This window comes from Anolis sagrei, chromosome 12 (assembly GCF_037176765.1).
Source record: "Anolis sagrei isolate rAnoSag1 chromosome 12, rAnoSag1.mat, whole genome shotgun sequence".
Lineage (NCBI taxonomy): Eukaryota > Metazoa > Chordata > Lepidosauria > Squamata > Dactyloidae > Anolis > Anolis sagrei.
Window position 1 is genome coordinate 12220874 of NC_090032.1, and position 17273 is coordinate 12238146.

General features: G+C 47.2%; 1 protein-coding gene across 1 annotated transcript in view; it reads right to left on the reverse strand.

Annotated features, from left to right (window-relative positions):
* The window catches only part of LOC132782438 (secretory carrier-associated membrane protein 3-like), a 59991-nt gene that overhangs the window by 20538 nt on the left and 22180 nt on the right, over positions 1-17273 (reverse strand). Inside the window, exon 5 of the mRNA XM_067472439.1 lies at positions 7120-7248. Within this exon, the coding sequence (XP_067328540.1) occupies positions 7120-7248 (129 nt within the window). The remainder of the gene's footprint in view (positions 1-7119; positions 7249-17273) is intronic.

Here is a 17273-nt window from a genome sequence, read left to right on the forward strand (position 1 = left end):
GAAAAAGAAAAGAAAGAAAGAAAGAAAGAAAGAAAGAAAGAGAAAAAAACCACACAGATTTTGCAAATTTGGTATTTGGTTAAATGTCCTTTGACCAGTATCTGGCCACTTGGAGTGCCTCTGGGGTTGCCGCAAGAAGGTCCTCCATCGTGCATGTGGCAGGGCTCAGGGTGCATTGCAGCAGGTGGTCAGTGGTTTGTTCTTCTCCGCACTCGCATACTGAGGATTCCACCCTGTAGCCCCATTTCTTAAGATTGGCTCTGCATCTCGTGGTGCCAGAGCGCAATCTGTTCAGTGCCTTCCAAGTCGCCCAGTCTTCTGAGTGCCCAGGGGGGAGTCTCTCATCTGGTATCACCCATGAATTGAGGTGCTGGATTTGGGCCTGCCACTTTTCGACTCTCGCTTGCTGGGGTGTTCCAGCGAGTGTCTCTGTAGATCTAAGAAAACTATGTCTTGATTTAAGTCGTTGACGTGCTGGCTGATAGCCAAATAGGGGATGAGCTGGAGATGTCTCTGCCTTGGTCCTTTCACTATTGGCTGCTACTTCCCGGTGGATGTCAGGTGGTGCAATACCGGCTAAGCAGTGTAATTTCTCCAGTGGTGTGGGTCGCAGACACCCTGTGATAATGCGGCATGTCTCATTAAGAGCCACATCTACTGTTTTAGTGTGGAGAGATGTGTTCCACACTGGGCATGCATACTCAGCAGCAGAGTAGCATAGCGCAAGGGCAGATGTCTTCACTGTGTCTGGTTGTGATCCCCAGGTTGTGCCAGTCAGCTTTCGTATGATGTTGTTTCTAGCACCCACTTTTTGTTTGATGTTCAGGCAGTGCTTCTTGTAGGTCAGAGCACGGTCCAAAGTGACTCCCAGGTATTTGGGTGTGCTGCAATGCTCCAGTGGGATTCCTTCCCAGGTAATCCTCAGAGCTCGGGATGCTTCTCTGTTCTTAAGGTGAAAGGCACATGTCTGTGTTTTAGATGGATTAGGGATCAGTTGGTTTTCCCTGTAATAGGCAGTAAGAGCACCTAGAGCTTCGGAAAGCTTCTGTTCTACCATCTCAAAGCTCCCTGCTTGAGCAGTAATGGCACGATCATCAGCATAGATGAAACTTTCTGTCCCTTCTGGCAGTGGCTGGTCATTTGTGTAGATGTTGAACATGGATGGAGCAAGCACGCTCCCCTGAGGCAGGCCGTTCTTCTGTTTCCGCCATCTGCTTCTCTGGCCCTGGAACTCAACAAAGAAGCTCCTGTTTTGTAGCAGGTTTCCTATGAGGCGGGTGAGGTGGTAATCCTGGTCGTCTCTGGTTGCTTCTGGGTTGAGAGAATCGGCCGTCTACGAAGATGTTGCCCAGGGGACGCCCGGATGTCTTGCAATCCTGCGAGGAGGCTTCTCTCATGTCCCCCAGCAAAATGTGATACAATAAGGGTTCAATAAAGAAACATGCACCTTCTTTGGTAAGATCATGGTAAGAAGCCAAACCAATAGTAACAGGACTTTGATTTCATAAATGGGAAGGTTACAACTGACAGGGAAAATGTTTGTGGGAACATTCAGGACTCATGGGATTACTGCCGGATTGCAATTAAGTATATTTGACCAGCTGAATCATCCTTGGTTGCTTTAATGAAAGATAGAAATGAAACCTTACAACAAATAAGTAAGTCTATGAGTTGTTTGATATGGAAATAAATTTGAGATATTGGAAAGAAAAATGTTGATGTTAATAATGGGAGGACACTCAGAAGCCTTCCTGGAATTAACAAAATTACATTATTGGTTAAGAACAGATTATAAAGGATGAAGTAAGCTTGTCAAATATTCTTGGGAAGATGATATACTAAGATTGGAACTGGAAACCTTGGGGAAAATGGTCAATATTGAAGAAAATTTGGTTTGTGATATAGTTCCTATGCCTATGCATGTGGGGAAATGGTTCTGGGTTCCATATTTGTTATCCAAGAAAACCATATGCACAAGGTCCAAATATACAATTTTGAATGAAACAATTGATATTGATAGATGCAATAAATGAGAAATGGGATATGTATGTCCTTTAACAGTAAAACAAGTTGAACCATGTGCATTGGAAATGGCAGATGCAATCTGCAGGTTACAAAATCTAAAGCCCAAAACCATGGTATATGACAATGGAATGTAATGCCTATGTGCTATATCACCTAATGATTTATATTGGTCGGATGGGGAAACACAAACAGAACACCACTGGTATGATATCTTCACAGGATACATCCAATAGTATGGATAGGGATACTTATATTGCTGCTAATCATTTGGATCTTATGGCCTCTTAGACGAATGACAGGACTGACAAATCGATTATCTATATTTGAAAACAAGTTAACGTGTTTAGAAACACAATTATGAACTATGATGTTTGATTAATCATACAAGTTCAATATTAACCTAAACATATATACTCTACACTTAATCAAGTTTGATTATAAGTATAACCAACACTGAATTGCTTATCATGTATGGATCATGTATGTGATACGATAAATTAGCATTTATGTATCAAGGGGAGGAATATGTGAGGAATGAATGTTTGAATGCATGGAAAAGAGAAGAAACAGGCCTGAAGAAAAACCAACGTGGAGTTATGATATGGGACGAACTTGGCAGTCGAAGCGAGGAGGCAGTAAGGCATAACTGAACAACAATGGACAATGAGGTGTGCGGCCGAGCATGTAAGGAGTGCAGGAGGTACCCCATAAGTCATGAGACCTGGAATGCGAATGTCTTGAACTTTGGAGAGAACAAAGACATATTGTCCTTTAGTAAGAGGACAGAGCAACCTGACTGTTGAAATGAAGAAAAATGGATTTTGGCCTATAAATGCAGGGGACCCCTGACAATCTCCACGCTTCCTGAACTGCAGCAACAGAGCGTCCACGCTTCCTCGGAAAAGACTGATCATCTTCACCGGAGGAGGCTTGTGTGTGCATGAGTATGAATGAATGTGTGTGTGCACGAGAGCTCTCCTTGATGTGATTCTGATATGATTCTATGACTTAGGCTGTAGCATCCTGATGCCATACCTGTGCCAAGAAGAAACTTGTGTGACTCTAAATACTACAGTTGCCGTTAGTATACATTTAGTACATTACCCCACCTGTGAGAAGATTGTTGCTATGGTACAATCTATCTACTCCCCAACAGGTGAAAGTTGGTGGAATTGGCTAACCTCAGGGTTACCAGATTTCGGATGGCTAAAGGGATTGTTCCTGGGTATTGTCCTGTTGATTATTGTATTTTTTATAATTGTGATGTGTTTTCCCATCATCATGAGGATGTGTTATAAGTTCACCACAAGTGCGGTTCCCAAATGCCAGGGTATCGTAAAAATGTTATAACTAGATATTGATCTTGCTTCAGCTTCTGTATGATCAGCTTTCGCAAAAAGAAAAGGGAGGAGTGAAAGGGTTAACAGAACTTAGAAGTGTTTAAGTGCTGAAATGCAAACCTAAAGAGGGGTTTGTCCCTCTCCTCTGGCCTGCAGAAGACCAAAAGCTAAGAGGAGATAATGAATCTGGAAGACACAAGATACTGTATTGTCAAGTTCGCCTAGGGAGTACTCAGGGTGGGTTAACACCCAAAATGCTTATCTGTAACAATAATGTGTGTGTTTACGTAGTTTGTAGAAGGTTAGCAGTGAAAGACACTGAAGTGGCAAAATATGAGAAAAACATGTTTTTGAATGGTTGATCCGATAAGAGAGGTGTGTGCCCATGACACAGTGAAAAGACATGTATATAAGGTGACTGAAATATCCAAATATCAGAGACAGCCTTTTTTGAAGACACTGGTTTGTCTTGGTTGTTTCTCCCTGTGTGGCCACACTTGAAATAAAGAGATTTCTGCTTTACCTCTGGAGACTAGACTCTCTTCATTTTGCTGCCCTCTGTGACGGACTCAGCAAGGACCCCAAGCAGGGGGTCCCCTACACCACGCGTTGCTGTGGCCCAGTCTGTTGATCTGGGAAATAAAGTAATGAGGAATTGTTGGTTTCTAATATATGTGATGCTTGTGGGTAAACAGTATTTCTTGCTGTTTCTTTGTCAGTGTTGTTGTGGAGAGTGTCTGGTTTGCCTCCTCTGGAACATGCAACATATCATTGTTCTTCTTTAGGGGTCCCTTTCAAATCTATGATATTATATCTCTGTGTGTGTGAATCATATCTATCATCTCTCTCTATCTATCTATCTATCTATCTATCTATCTATCTATCTATGGCTGGATGGCTCTTTTTGTCAGGAGAACTTGCCCTTGAGTTGGACTGGATGGCCTTAAGTATTTTCTGTTGGTCATGGGGGTTCTGTGTGGGAAGTTTGCACCGATTTCTGTTGTTCGTGGGTTCAGAATGCTCTTTGATTGTAGGTGAACTATGAATCCCAGTGACTACAACTCCCAAATATCAAGATAGATAGGTAGATAGGTAGATAGGTAGATAGATAGATAGATAGATAGATAGATAGATAGATAGATAGATCTTGTAAGCTGCTCTGAGTCCCCTTCGGGGTGAGAAGGGCGGCCTTCAACTAAGTGCTATGTTTTTTGGAATGACCACCGGAATGGACTATGACTATGAGATTGACTATGACCCCAAACAAGACGAAGCGGATTTTTAGTTTAATTAGTTGTGTATTAGTAAGATGTTGTGTTATGGTCTTAATCTACCGTAAACTGTTGTCTTTCTATGTTCTATGTTCTGTACACCGCCACGAGTCGCCCTCGGGCTGAGAGTGGCGGTTAACAAGTGCAAATAATAAATAAATAAATAATAATAATATAAATCTATATAAATAAAAATGTAATGTTCGTTTGTGGGATTAACAGAACTCAAAAAATAGTGGGCCAACTGACACCAAATTTGGACAGCATACACCCAACAACCCAATGTATGTCCTTCACTCAATTTTTTTTTGATTTTGTCATTTGGGAGTTGTAGTTGCTGGGATTTATAGTTCACCTACAATCAAAGAGCATTCGGAACCCCACCAACAATGGAATTGAACCAAACATGGTATAACAGGACTCCCATGACCAACAGAAAACACTAGAAGGGTTTGGTGAGCATTGACCTTGAGTTTGGGAGTTGTAGTTCACCTACATCCAGAGCGCACCGTGGGCTCAAACAATGAAGGATCTGGACCAAACTTGCCACAAATATTCCATATGCCCAAATATAAACACAGATGGAGTTTGGGGAAAATAGACTTTGAAATTTGGAAGATTGTAGGATTTATAGGTCACCTACAATCAAAGAGCGTCCTGAACCCCACAAACGACAGAACCGGGGCAAACTTCCCACACAGAACCCCCATGACCAATAGAAAATACTTTAGGCCATCCAGTCCAACTCCCTTCACCAGGGCAAGAAAATGTAATCAGAGCCCTCCTGACAAAGAGTCATCCAGCCACAGATATAGAGAGATATGATTCATACACACACAGAGAGATATAGTATCATAGATTTGAAAGGGAACTCTAAAGAAGGACAGTGATATGTTGCATATTCCAGAGTAGGCAAACCAGACACTCTCCACATCAACACTGACAAAGAAACAAGAAGAAATATCATTTACCTACAAGCATAAAGAAATTACATGTATTAGAAACCAACACTTTCTTTTCCAGCTCACGAGACTGGGCCACAGCAATACGTGGCAGGGGACAGCTAGTTTGCAAATAAATAAATAAATAAATAAGATAGTCATTACTGTATATTTGCCTATGTATTTATTTTATATTTTATTGTTGATAGGGTCAGTGGACAAATCAATAAACAGATCTATCTAATCATCATCATCGGTAAAGGTAAAGGTTTTCCCCTGACATTAAGTCCAGTCGTGTCTGACTCTGGGGGTTAGTGCTCATCTCCATTTCAAAGCCGAAGCGCAGCACCGGCGTTGTCCGTAGACACCTCCAAGGTCATGTGGCCGGCATGACTGCAAAGAGCGCCGTTGCCTTCCTACCGGAGCGGTACCTATTGATCTACTCACATTTGCATGTTTTCGAACTGCTAGGTTGGCAGAAGCAATCGTCATCATCATACATTTTATTTATTATGTAAACAAAGGGCAACAAAGTCAAAGCATATCAATATACATTCTTTCATGAGCCCAGCTTGCTGTGGAATCAGACATGGGTCTATTTTTTCCATAATTCTATGCAAAATAAGTCTCTCAAGTACTTTGTAAAGATGGCACAACAGGGAGATTGATCTAAAATTGTTATTGTTGTTATTATTATTATTTCATTATTATTATTATTATTATTATTTCATTATTATTATTATTATTATTATTATTTCATTATTATTATTATCTATAGCCTTTTGGGTTATTATGGTCTTTGCCTGATTTCAAAATGGCTATTTTAAAGCCATAAGGGGAGCTTCCTTGCACCATCAGTGTTAAATATTTGCATAAATAACCACCCACTGCTAGAAGGGACAAAGAGCTTCATCTATGCTGACGATCGTGCCATCACTGCCCAAGCTGGGAGCTTTGAAATGATTGAACAGAAGTTCTCCAAAACTTTAGGTGCTCTTACTGCCTACTACAGGGAAAACCAGCTGATTCCTTTTTTAAAAAAAGATCTACAGAGATACTCGCTGGAACACCTCAGCAAGTGAGAGTCCAAAAGTGGCAGGCTGAAACCTGGAACCTCAATCAGTGGCTGATACTGGATGAGAAACTCTCTCCTGGGCACACAGGAGAGTGGATGACCTGGAAGGTACTGAACAGGCTGTGCCACAAAGTGGAGTCCACGGCATGCGAGTGTGGAGAAGAGCAAACCACAGACCACTTACTACAATGCAAAGTCTAAAGTACAAAGCATGAATGGGACCCAAGTTAGCCTATTTAGGCCCTTCTACACTATTATATAATCTACACATTATATAATGTGGACTATCAAAGCAAATAATCCACATTATCTGATTTGAACTGGAATATATGATTCTACATTGCCATATAACCCAGTTCAAAGCAGATAATTTGGATTTTAATTGGCCTAGGATGAACCCAGAACCTTCTTGAGACAAAAATCGGCATTCATTCAGTGGCAGTCCTTTTCTCCAAGGGCTTACTTACCCATCCAGAGGTAGTACATCGTAGTGACTGTTTTCTGGGATTCCACCGGAATCTCCACCGGGATGTCCTGATAGAAACACGGTTTCACCGGACAGAAGGATGGCAGAGGTGGCCAATTGTTCGGTCTGGCTGTAAGATGAAAACAGAGACAGAAAGACAAGTAAACAGGTGACTCCAGGGAGAGCATTTTATGTTGAACCATACTACTTCCTGACTATGAGAGCCGTTCAGCAGTGGAACTCTCTGCCCCGGAGTGTGGTGGAGGCTCCTTCTTTGGAGACTTTTAAACAGAGGCTGGATGGCCATCTGTCAGGGGTGATTTGAATGCAATATTGCTGCTTCTTGGCAGAATGGGGTTGGACTGGATGGCCCATGAGGTCTCTTCCAACTCTTTGATTCTATGATTCTAATAATAATAATAATAATAATAATAATAATAATAATAAACACTTGGGAAGTTTCCGACGTTTGATCCAATACAACAGCCAGCTGAGTGATCTTTTCTGCTGTGGACTCATCTTGTTGTGTTTCAAATAATAATAATAATAATAATAATAATAATAATAATAATAATATGATTGGCACACTGGGTGCAGTGCCTAAAGACCTTGGCCTGCACTTAAAAAGAATTGTCGCTGACAAAATTACCACCTGTCAGCTGTAAAAGGCCACCCTACTCGGATCTGCATGCATTATTCACTGATACATCACACAGTCCTAGACATTTGGGAAGTGTCTGACATGTGATCAAATATGAAATAGTAATCTTGTTTGTTGTCTACTCATCTTGTTGTATATCAAATAATAATAATAATAATAATAATAATAATAATAACTACTATTGGACAAGCGGTAAGTACTTTTCTATATTGCAAAGTCCATGTAGGGTGTGTGGGCGTAAAGTTATAGTCATGTTTCTTTAATGTCACTGCTATGTAATGCTCATGGAGCTATTCTATTTCTTCAGTTCAAAAATGCACAATCATAGACGCTTTTAACCCTTTTAGTTGGGTTTTGAAGGACTAGAAAGCCACGAAATAAACCCTGGGAGCTCTAAACAGGACGGCTTAAGCTGTTGAGCCGCTGAACTTGTTGACCTCAAGGTTGGCAGTTCATATTGGGGTGAGCTCCTGCTGTTCGCCCCAGCTCCTGCCAACCTAGCAATTAGAAAGCATGCAAATGTGAGCAGATCAATAAAGTACAGCCGCGGCAGGAAGGCAAACGGCACTCCATGCGGTCATGCCAGCCACACAACCCAGGAGGTGTCTATGGACAATGCCGGCTCCTCGGTTTGGAAATGGAGATGGACACTTCCTCAGAGATGGAGTTGAGCACCGCCTCCAGAAGCTGGAGATGAAAGGAGAAGCCTTTGCCTTGGTCTGTGAATTTCTGTCTCATTATATCAAGACACTGAATGTTTGCCTATCTTTGTATATATATTGTAATCCGCTCAGTATAATTATATTATTATTATTATTATTATTATTATTATTATATTTTACTGACACAAAACCACAGTATGTCACAGCAACGAGATCTATAGGCTGGATTTCGTATCACAAAATCACAAGTCGAACACTTCCCAAGCGTCTAGGACTGTGTGAATTGATGGGGTTCAGAATGCTCTGTGATTGTAGGTGAACTACAAATCCCAGCAACTACAACTCCCAAATGTCAAGATTCCATTTTCCCCAGACTCTACCAGTGTTCACATTTGGGCTTATTGAGTATTCATATAGAGTTTAGTCCAGATCCATCATTGTTTGAGTGCACAGTGATCTCTGGATGTAGGTGAACTACAACTCCAAAACCAAAGGACACTGCCCACCAAACCCTTCAAGTATTTTCTGTTGATCATGGGAGAACTGTGTGCCAAGTTTGGTTCAATTCCATCGTTTGTAGGGTTCAGAATGCTCCTTGATTGTAGGTGAACTATAAATCCCAGCAACTACAACTCCCAAATGACAAAATCAATTTTTGAGTGAAGGACATACATTAGGTTGTTAGGTGTCTTGTGTCCAAATTTGGTGTCAATTCGTCCAGCGGTTTTTGAGTTCTGTTAATCCCACAAACGAACATTACATTTTTATTTATATAGATTATTATTATTATTATTATTATTATTACATTTTACTGACACAAAACCGCAGTATGTCACAGCAACGAGATCTATAGGCTGGATTTCGTATCACAAAATCACAAGTCGAACACTTCCCAAGCGTCTAGGACTGCGTGAATTTTATTATTATTATTATTATTATTATTATTATTAGGCATGGGCAATCCATGGTTCTAAATGGTTCTAAAGTACTTACAAAATGAGGGGGTGCTGGTGCTTTGCTTCGAAAGTGTTGCTAAAATTCTGGTGGTGAATATTTCAGAACTCTAACAAAACGTTCAAAATTAGCTGTAGCGCCCGCTCCTTAGCGCCACTCCGCTGCCCTCCTGTGGACACAATGGGCATTGCAAGCATTTAAGAATGTATTTCCCATTGCTGGGCTGTAGCGCCCGCTCCTTAGCGCCACTCCGCTGCCCTCCTGTGGACACAATAGGCATTGCAAGCATTTAAGAATGTATTTCCCATTGCTGGGCTGTACCGCCCGCTCCTTAGCGCCACTCCGCTGCCCTCCTGTGGACACAATGGGCATTGCAAGCATTTAAAAATGTATTTCCCATTGCTTAGCTGTAGCACCCGCTCCTTAGCGCCACTCCGCTGCCCTCCTGTGGACACAATGGGCATTGCAAGCATTTAAGAATGTATTTCCCATTGCTGGGCTGTAGCGCCCGCTTCTTAGCGCCACTCCGCTGCCCTCCTGTGGACACAATGGGCATTGCAAGCATTTAAGAATGTATTTCCCATTGCTGGGCTGTAGCGCCCGCTCCTTAGCGCCACTCCGCTGCCCTCCTGTGGACACAATGGGCATTGCAAGCATTTAAGAATGTATTTCCCATTGCTGGGCTGTAGCGCCCGCTTCTTAGCGCCACTCCGCTGCCCTCCTGTGGACACAATGGGCATTGCAAGCATTTAAGAAAGTATTTCCCATTGCTGGGCTGTAGCGCCCGCTCCTTAGCGCCACTCCGCTGCCCTCCTGTGGACACAATGGGCATTGCAAGCATTTAAGAATGTATTTCCCATTGCTGGGCTGTAGCGCCCGCTTCTTAGCGCCACTCCGCTGCCCTCCTGTGGACACAATGGGCATTGCGAGCATTTAAGAATGTATTTCCCATTGCTGGGCTGTAGCGCCCGCTTCTTAGCGCCACTCCGCTGCCCTCCTGTGGACACAATGGGCATTGCAAGCAGTTAAGAATGTATTTCCCATTGCTGGGCTGTAGCGCCCGCTCCTTAGTACCACTCCGCTGCCCTCCTGTGGCCACAATGGGCATTGCAAGCATTTAAGAATGTATTTCCCATTGCTGGGCTGTAGCGCCCGCTCCTTAGCGCCACTCCGCTGCCCTCCTGTGGACACAATGGGCATTGCAAGCATTTAAGAATGTATTTCCCATTGCTGGGCTGTAGCGCCCGCTCCTTAGCGCCACTCCGCTGCCCTCCTGTGGACACAATGGGCATTGCAAGCATTTAAGAATGTATTTCCCATTGCTGGGCTGTAGCGCCCGCTCCTTAGCGCCACTCCGCTGCCCTCCTGTGGACACAATGGGCATTGCAAGCATTTAAGAATGTATTTCCCATTGCTTAGCTGTAGCGCCCGCTTTTTAGCGCCACTCCGCTGCCCTCCTGTGGACACAATGGGCATTGCAAGCATTTAAGAATGTATTTCCCATTGCTGGGCTGTAGCGCCCGCTCCTTAGCGCCACTCCGCTGCCCTCCTGTGGCCACAATGGGCATTGCAAGCATTTAAGAATGTATTTCCCATTGCTGGGCTGCAGCGCCCGCTCCTTAGCGCCACTCCGCTGCCCTCCTGTGGACACAATGGGCATTGCAAGCATTTAAGAATGTATTTCCCATTGCTGGGCTGTAGTGCCCGCTTTTTAGCGCCACTCCGCTGCCCTCCTGTGGACACAATGGGCATTGCAAGCATTTAAGAATGTATTTCCCATTGCTGGGCTGTAGCGCCCGCTTTTTAGCGCCACTCCGCTGCCCTCCTGTGGACACAATGGGCATTGCAAGCATTTAAGAATGTATTTCCCATTGCTGGGCTGTAGCGCCCGCTCCTTAGCGCCACTCCGCTGCCCTCCTGTGGACACAATGGGCATTGCAAGCATTTAAGAATGTATTTCCCATTGCTGGGCTGCAGCGCCCGCTCCTTAGCGCCACTCCGCTGCCCTCCTGTGGCCACAATGGGCATTGCAAGCATTTAAGAATGTATTTCCCATTGCTGGGCTGTAGCGCCCGCTTTTTAGCGCCACTCCGCTGCCCTCCTGTGGACACAATGGGCATTGCGAGCATTTAAGAATGTATTTCCCATTGCTGGGCTGTAGCGCCCGCTTCTTAGCGCCACTCCGCTGCCCTCCTGTGGACACAATGGGCATTGCAAGCAGTTAAGAATGTATTTCCCATTGCTGGGCTGTAGCGCCCGCTCCTTAGTACCACTCCGCTGCCCTCCTGTGGCCACAATGGGCATTGCAAGCATTTAAGAATGTATTTCCCATTGCTGGGCTGTAGCGCCCGCTCCTTAGCGCCACTCCGCTGCCCTCCTGTGGACACAATGGGCATTGCAAGCATTTAAGAATGTATTTCCCATTGCTGGGCTGTAGCGCCCGCTCCTTAGCGCCACTCCGCTGCCCTCCTGTGGACACAATGGGCATTGCAAGCATTTAAGAATGTATTTCCCATTGCTGGGCTGTAGCGCCCGCTTCTTAGCGCCACTCCGCTGCCCTCCTGTGGACACAATGGGCATTGCAAGCATTTAAGAATGTATTTCCCATTGCTGGGCTGTAGCGCCCGCTTTTTAGCGCCACTCCGCTGCCCTCCTGTGGACACAATGGGCATTGCAAGCATTTAAGAATGTATTTCCCATTGCTGGGCTGTAGCGCCCGCTCCTTAGCGCCACTCCGCTGCCCTCCTGTGGCCACAATGGGCATTGCAAGCATTTAAGAATGTATTTCCCATTGCTGGGCTGCAGCGCCCGCTCCTTAGCGCCACTCCGCTGCCCTCCTGTGGACACAATGGGCATTGCAAGCATTTAAGAATGTATTTCCCATTGCTGGGCTGTAGTGCCCGCTTTTTAGCGCCACTCCGCTGCCCTCCTGTGGCCACAATGGGCATTGCAAGCATTTAAGAATGTATTTCCCATTGCTGGGCTGCAGCGCCCGCTCCTTAGCGCCACTCCGCTGCCCTCCTGTGGACACAATGGGCATTGCAAGCATTTAAGAATGTATTTCCCATTGCTGGGCTGTAGTGCCCGCTTTTTAGCGCCACTCCGCTGCCCTCCTGTGGACACAATGGGCATTGCAAGCATTTAAGAATGTATTTCCCATTGCTGGGCTGTAGCGCCCGCTTTTTAGCGCCACTCCGCTGCCCTCCTGTGGACACAATGGGCATTGCAAGCATTTAAGAATGTATTTCCCATTGCTGGGCTGTAGCGCCCGCTCCTTAGCGCCACTCCGCTGCCCTCCTGTGGCCACAATGGGCATTGCAAGCATTTAAGAATGTATTTCCCATTGCTGGGCTGCAGCGCCCGCTCCTTAGCGCCACTCCGCTGCCCTCCTGTGGACACAATGGGCATTGCAAGCATTTAAGAATGTATTTCCCATTGCTGGGCTGTAGTGCCCGCTTTTTAGCGCCACTCCGCTGCCCTCCTGTGGACACAATGGGCATTGCAAGCATTTAAGAATGTATTTCCCATTGCTGGGCTGTAGCGCCCGCTTTTTAGCGCCACTCCGCTGCCCTCCTGTGGACACAATGGGCATTGCAAGCATTTAAGAATGTATTTCCCATTGCTGGGCTGCAGCGCCCGCTCCTTAGCGCCACTCCGCTGCCCTCCTGTGGCCACAATGGGCATTGCAAGCATTTAAGAATGTATTTCCCATTGCTGGGCTGTAGCGCCCGCTTTTTAGCGCCACTCCGCTGCCCTCCTGTGGACACAATGGGCATTGCGAGCATTTAAGAATGTATTTCCCATTGCTGGGCTGTAGCGCCCGCTTCTTAGCGCCACTCCGCTGCCCTCCTGTGGACACAATGGGCATTGCAAGCAGTTAAGAATGTATTTCCCATTGCTGGGCTGTAGCGCCCGCTCCTTAGTACCACTCCGCTGCCCTCCTGTGGCCACAATGGGCATTGCAAGCATTTAAGAATGTATTTCCCATTGCTGGGCTGTAGCGCCCGCTCCTTAGCGCCACTCCGCTGCCCTCCTGTGGACACAATGGGCATTGCAAGCATTTAAGAATGTATTTCCCATTGCTGGGCTGTAGCGCCCGCTCCTTAGCGCCACTCCGCTGCCCTCCTGTGGACACAATGGGCATTGCAAGCATTTAAGAATGTATTTCCCATTGCTGGGCTGTAGCGCCCGCTCCTTAGCGCCACTCCGCTGCCCTCCTGTGGACACAATGGGCATTGCAAGCATTTAAGAATGTATTTCCCATTGCTTAGCTGTAGCGCCCGCTTTTTAGCGCCACTCCGCTGCCCTCCTGTGGACACAATGGGCATTGCAAGCATTTAAGAATGTATTTCCCATTGCTGGGCTGTAGCGCCCGCTCCTTAGCGCCACTCCGCTGCCCTCCTGTGGCCACAATGGGCATTGCAAGCATTTAAGAATGTATTTCCCATTGCTGGGCTGCAGCGCCCGCTCCTTAGCGCCACTCCGCTGCCCTCCTGTGGACACAATGGGCATTGCAAGCATTTAAGAATGTATTTCCCATTGCTGGGCTGTAGTGCCCGCTTTTTAGCGCCACTCCGCTGCCCTCCTGTGGACACAATGGGCATTGCGAGCATTTAAGAATGTATTTCCCATTGCTGGGCTGTAGCGCCCGCTTCTTAGCGCCACTCCGCTGCCCTCCTGTGGACACAATGGGCATTGCAAGCAGTTAAGAATGTATTTCCCATTGCTGGGCTGTAGCGCCCGCTCCTTAGTACCACTCCGCTGCCCTCCTGTGGCCACAATGGGCATTGCAAGCATTTAAGAATGTATTTCCCATTGCTGGGCTGTAGCGCCCGCTCCTTAGCGCCACTCCGCTGCCCTCCTGTGGACACAATGGGCATTGCAAGCATTTAAGAATGTATTTCCCATTGCTGGGCTGTAGCGCCCGCTCCTTAGCGCCACTCCGCTGCCCTCCTGTGGACACAATGGGCATTGCAAGCATTTAAGAATGTATTTCCCATTGCTGGGCTGTAGCGCCCGCTTCTTAGCGCCACTCCGCTGCCCTCCTGTGGACACAATGGGCATTGCAAGCATTTAAGAATGTATTTCCCATTGCTGGGCTGTAGCGCCCGCTTTTTAGCGCCACTCCGCTGCCCTCCTGTGGACACAATGGGCATTGCAAGCATTTAAGAATGTATTTCCCATTGCTGGGCTGTAGCGCCCGCTCCTTAGCGCCACTCCGCTGCCCTCCTGTGGCCACAATGGGCATTGCAAGCATTTAAGAATGTATTTCCCATTGCTGGGCTGCAGCGCCCGCTCCTTAGCGCCACTCCGCTGCCCTCCTGTGGACACAATGGGCATTGCAAGCATTTAAGAATGTATTTCCCATTGCTGGGCTGTAGTGCCCGCTTTTTAGCGCCACTCCGCTGCCCTCCTGTGGCCACAATGGGCATTGCAAGCATTTAAGAATGTATTTCCCATTGCTGGGCTGCAGCGCCCGCTCCTTAGCGCCACTCCGCTGCCCTCCTGTGGACACAATGGGCATTGCAAGCATTTAAGAATGTATTTCCCATTGCTGGGCTGTAGTGCCCGCTTTTTAGCGCCACTCCGCTGCCCTCCTGTGGACACAATGGGCATTGCAAGCATTTAAGAATGTATTTCCCATTGCTGGGCTGTAGCGCCCGCTTTTTAGCGCCACTCCGCTGCCCTCCTGTGGACACAATGGGCATTGCAAGCATTTAAGAATGTATTTCCCATTGCTGGGCTGTAGCGCCCGCTCCTTAGCGCCACTCCGCTGCCCTCCTGTGGACACAATGGGCATTGCAAGCATTTAAGAATGTATTTCCCATTGCTGGGCTGCAGCGCCCGCTCCTTAGCGCCACTCCGCTGCCCTCCTGTGGCCACAATGGGCATTGCAAGCATTTAAGAATGTATTTCCCATTGCTGGGCTGTAGCGCCCGCTTTTTAGCGCCACTCCGCTGCCCTCCTGTGGACACAATGGGCATTGCGAGCATTTAAGAATGTATTTCCCATTGCTGGGCTGTAGCGCCCGCTTCTTAGCGCCACTCCGCTGCCCTCCTGTGGACACAATGGGCATTGCAAGCAGTTAAGAATGTATTTCCCATTGCTGGGCTGTAGCGCCCGCTCCTTAGTACCACTCCGCTGCCCTCCTGTGGCCACAATGGGCATTGCAAGCATTTAAGAATGTATTTCCCATTGCTGGGCTGTAGCGCCCGCTCCTTAGCGCCACTCCGCTGCCCTCCTGTGGACACAATGGGCATTGCAAGCATTTAAGAATGTATTTCCCATTGCTGGGCTGTAGCGCCCGCTCCTTAGCGCCACTCCGCTGCCCTCCTGTGGACACAATGGGCATTGCAAGCATTTAAGAATGTATTTCCCATTGCTGGGCTGTAGCGCCCGCTCCTTAGCGCCACTCCGCTGCCCTCCTGTGGACACAATGGGCATTGCAAGCATTTAAGAATGTATTTCCCATTGCTTAGCTGTAGCGCCCGCTTTTTAGCGCCACTCCGCTGCCCTCCTGTGGACACAATGGGCATTGCAAGCATTTAAGAATGTATTTCCCATTGCTGGGCTGTAGCGCCCGCTCCTTAGCGCCACTCCGCTGCCCTCCTGTGGCCACAATGGGCATTGCAAGCATTTAAGAATGTATTTCCCATTGCTGGGCTGCAGCGCCCGCTCCTTAGCGCCACTCCGCTGCCCTCCTGTGGACACAATGGGCATTGCAAGCATTTAAGAATGTATTTCCCATTGCTGGGCTGTAGTGCCCGCTTTTTAGCGCCACTCCGCTGCCCTCCTGTGGACACAATGGGCATTGCAAGCATTTAAGAATGTATTTCCCATTGCTGGGCTGTAGCGCCCGCTTTTTAGCGCCACTCCGCTGCCCTCCTGTGGCCACAATGGGCATTGCAAGCATTTAAGAATGTATTTCCCATTGCTGGGCTGTAGCGCCCGCTCCTTAGCGCCACTCCGCTGCCCTCCTGTGGACACAATGGGCATTGCAAGCATTTAAGAATGTATTTCCCATTGCTGGGCTGCAGCGCCCGCTCCTTAGCGCCACTCCGCTGCCCTCCTGTGGACACAATGGGCATTGCAAGCATTTAAGAATGTATTTCCCATTGCTGGGCTGTAGCGCCCGCTTTTTAGCGCCACTCCGCTGCCCTCCTGTGGACACAATGGGCATTGCAAGCATTTAAGAATGTATTTCCCATTGCTGGGCTGCAGCGCCCGCTCCTTAGCGCCACTCCGCTGCCCTCCTGTGGACACAATGGGCATTGCAAGCATTTAAGAATGTATTTCCCATTGCTGGGCTGTAGTGCCCGCTTTTTAGCGCCACTCCGCTGCCCTCCTGTGGCCACAATGGGCATTGCAAGCATTTAAGAATGTATTTCCCATTGCTGGGCTGTAGCGCCCGCTTTTTAGCGCCACTCCGCTGCCCTCCTGTGGACACAATGGGCATTGCAAGCATTTAAGAATGTATTTCCCATTGCTGGGCTGTAGCGCCCGCTCCTTAGCGCCACTCCGCTGCCCTCCTGTGGACACAATGGGCATTGCAAGCATTTAAGAATGTATTTCCCATTGCTGGGCTGTAGCGCCCGCTCCTTAGCGCCACTCCGCTGCCCTCCTGTGGACACAATGGGCATTGCAAGCATTTAAGAATGTATTTTTCAATTGCTGTGCTGTAGCGCCCGCTCCTTAGCGCCACTCCGCTGCCCTCCTGTGGACACAATGGGCATTGCAAGCATTTAAGAATGTATTTCCCATTGCTGGGCTGTAGCGCCCGCTCCTTAGCGCCACTCCGCTGCCCTCCTGTGGCCACAATGGGCATTGCAAGCATTTAAGAATGTATTTCCCATTGCTGGGCTGCAGCGCCCGCTCCTT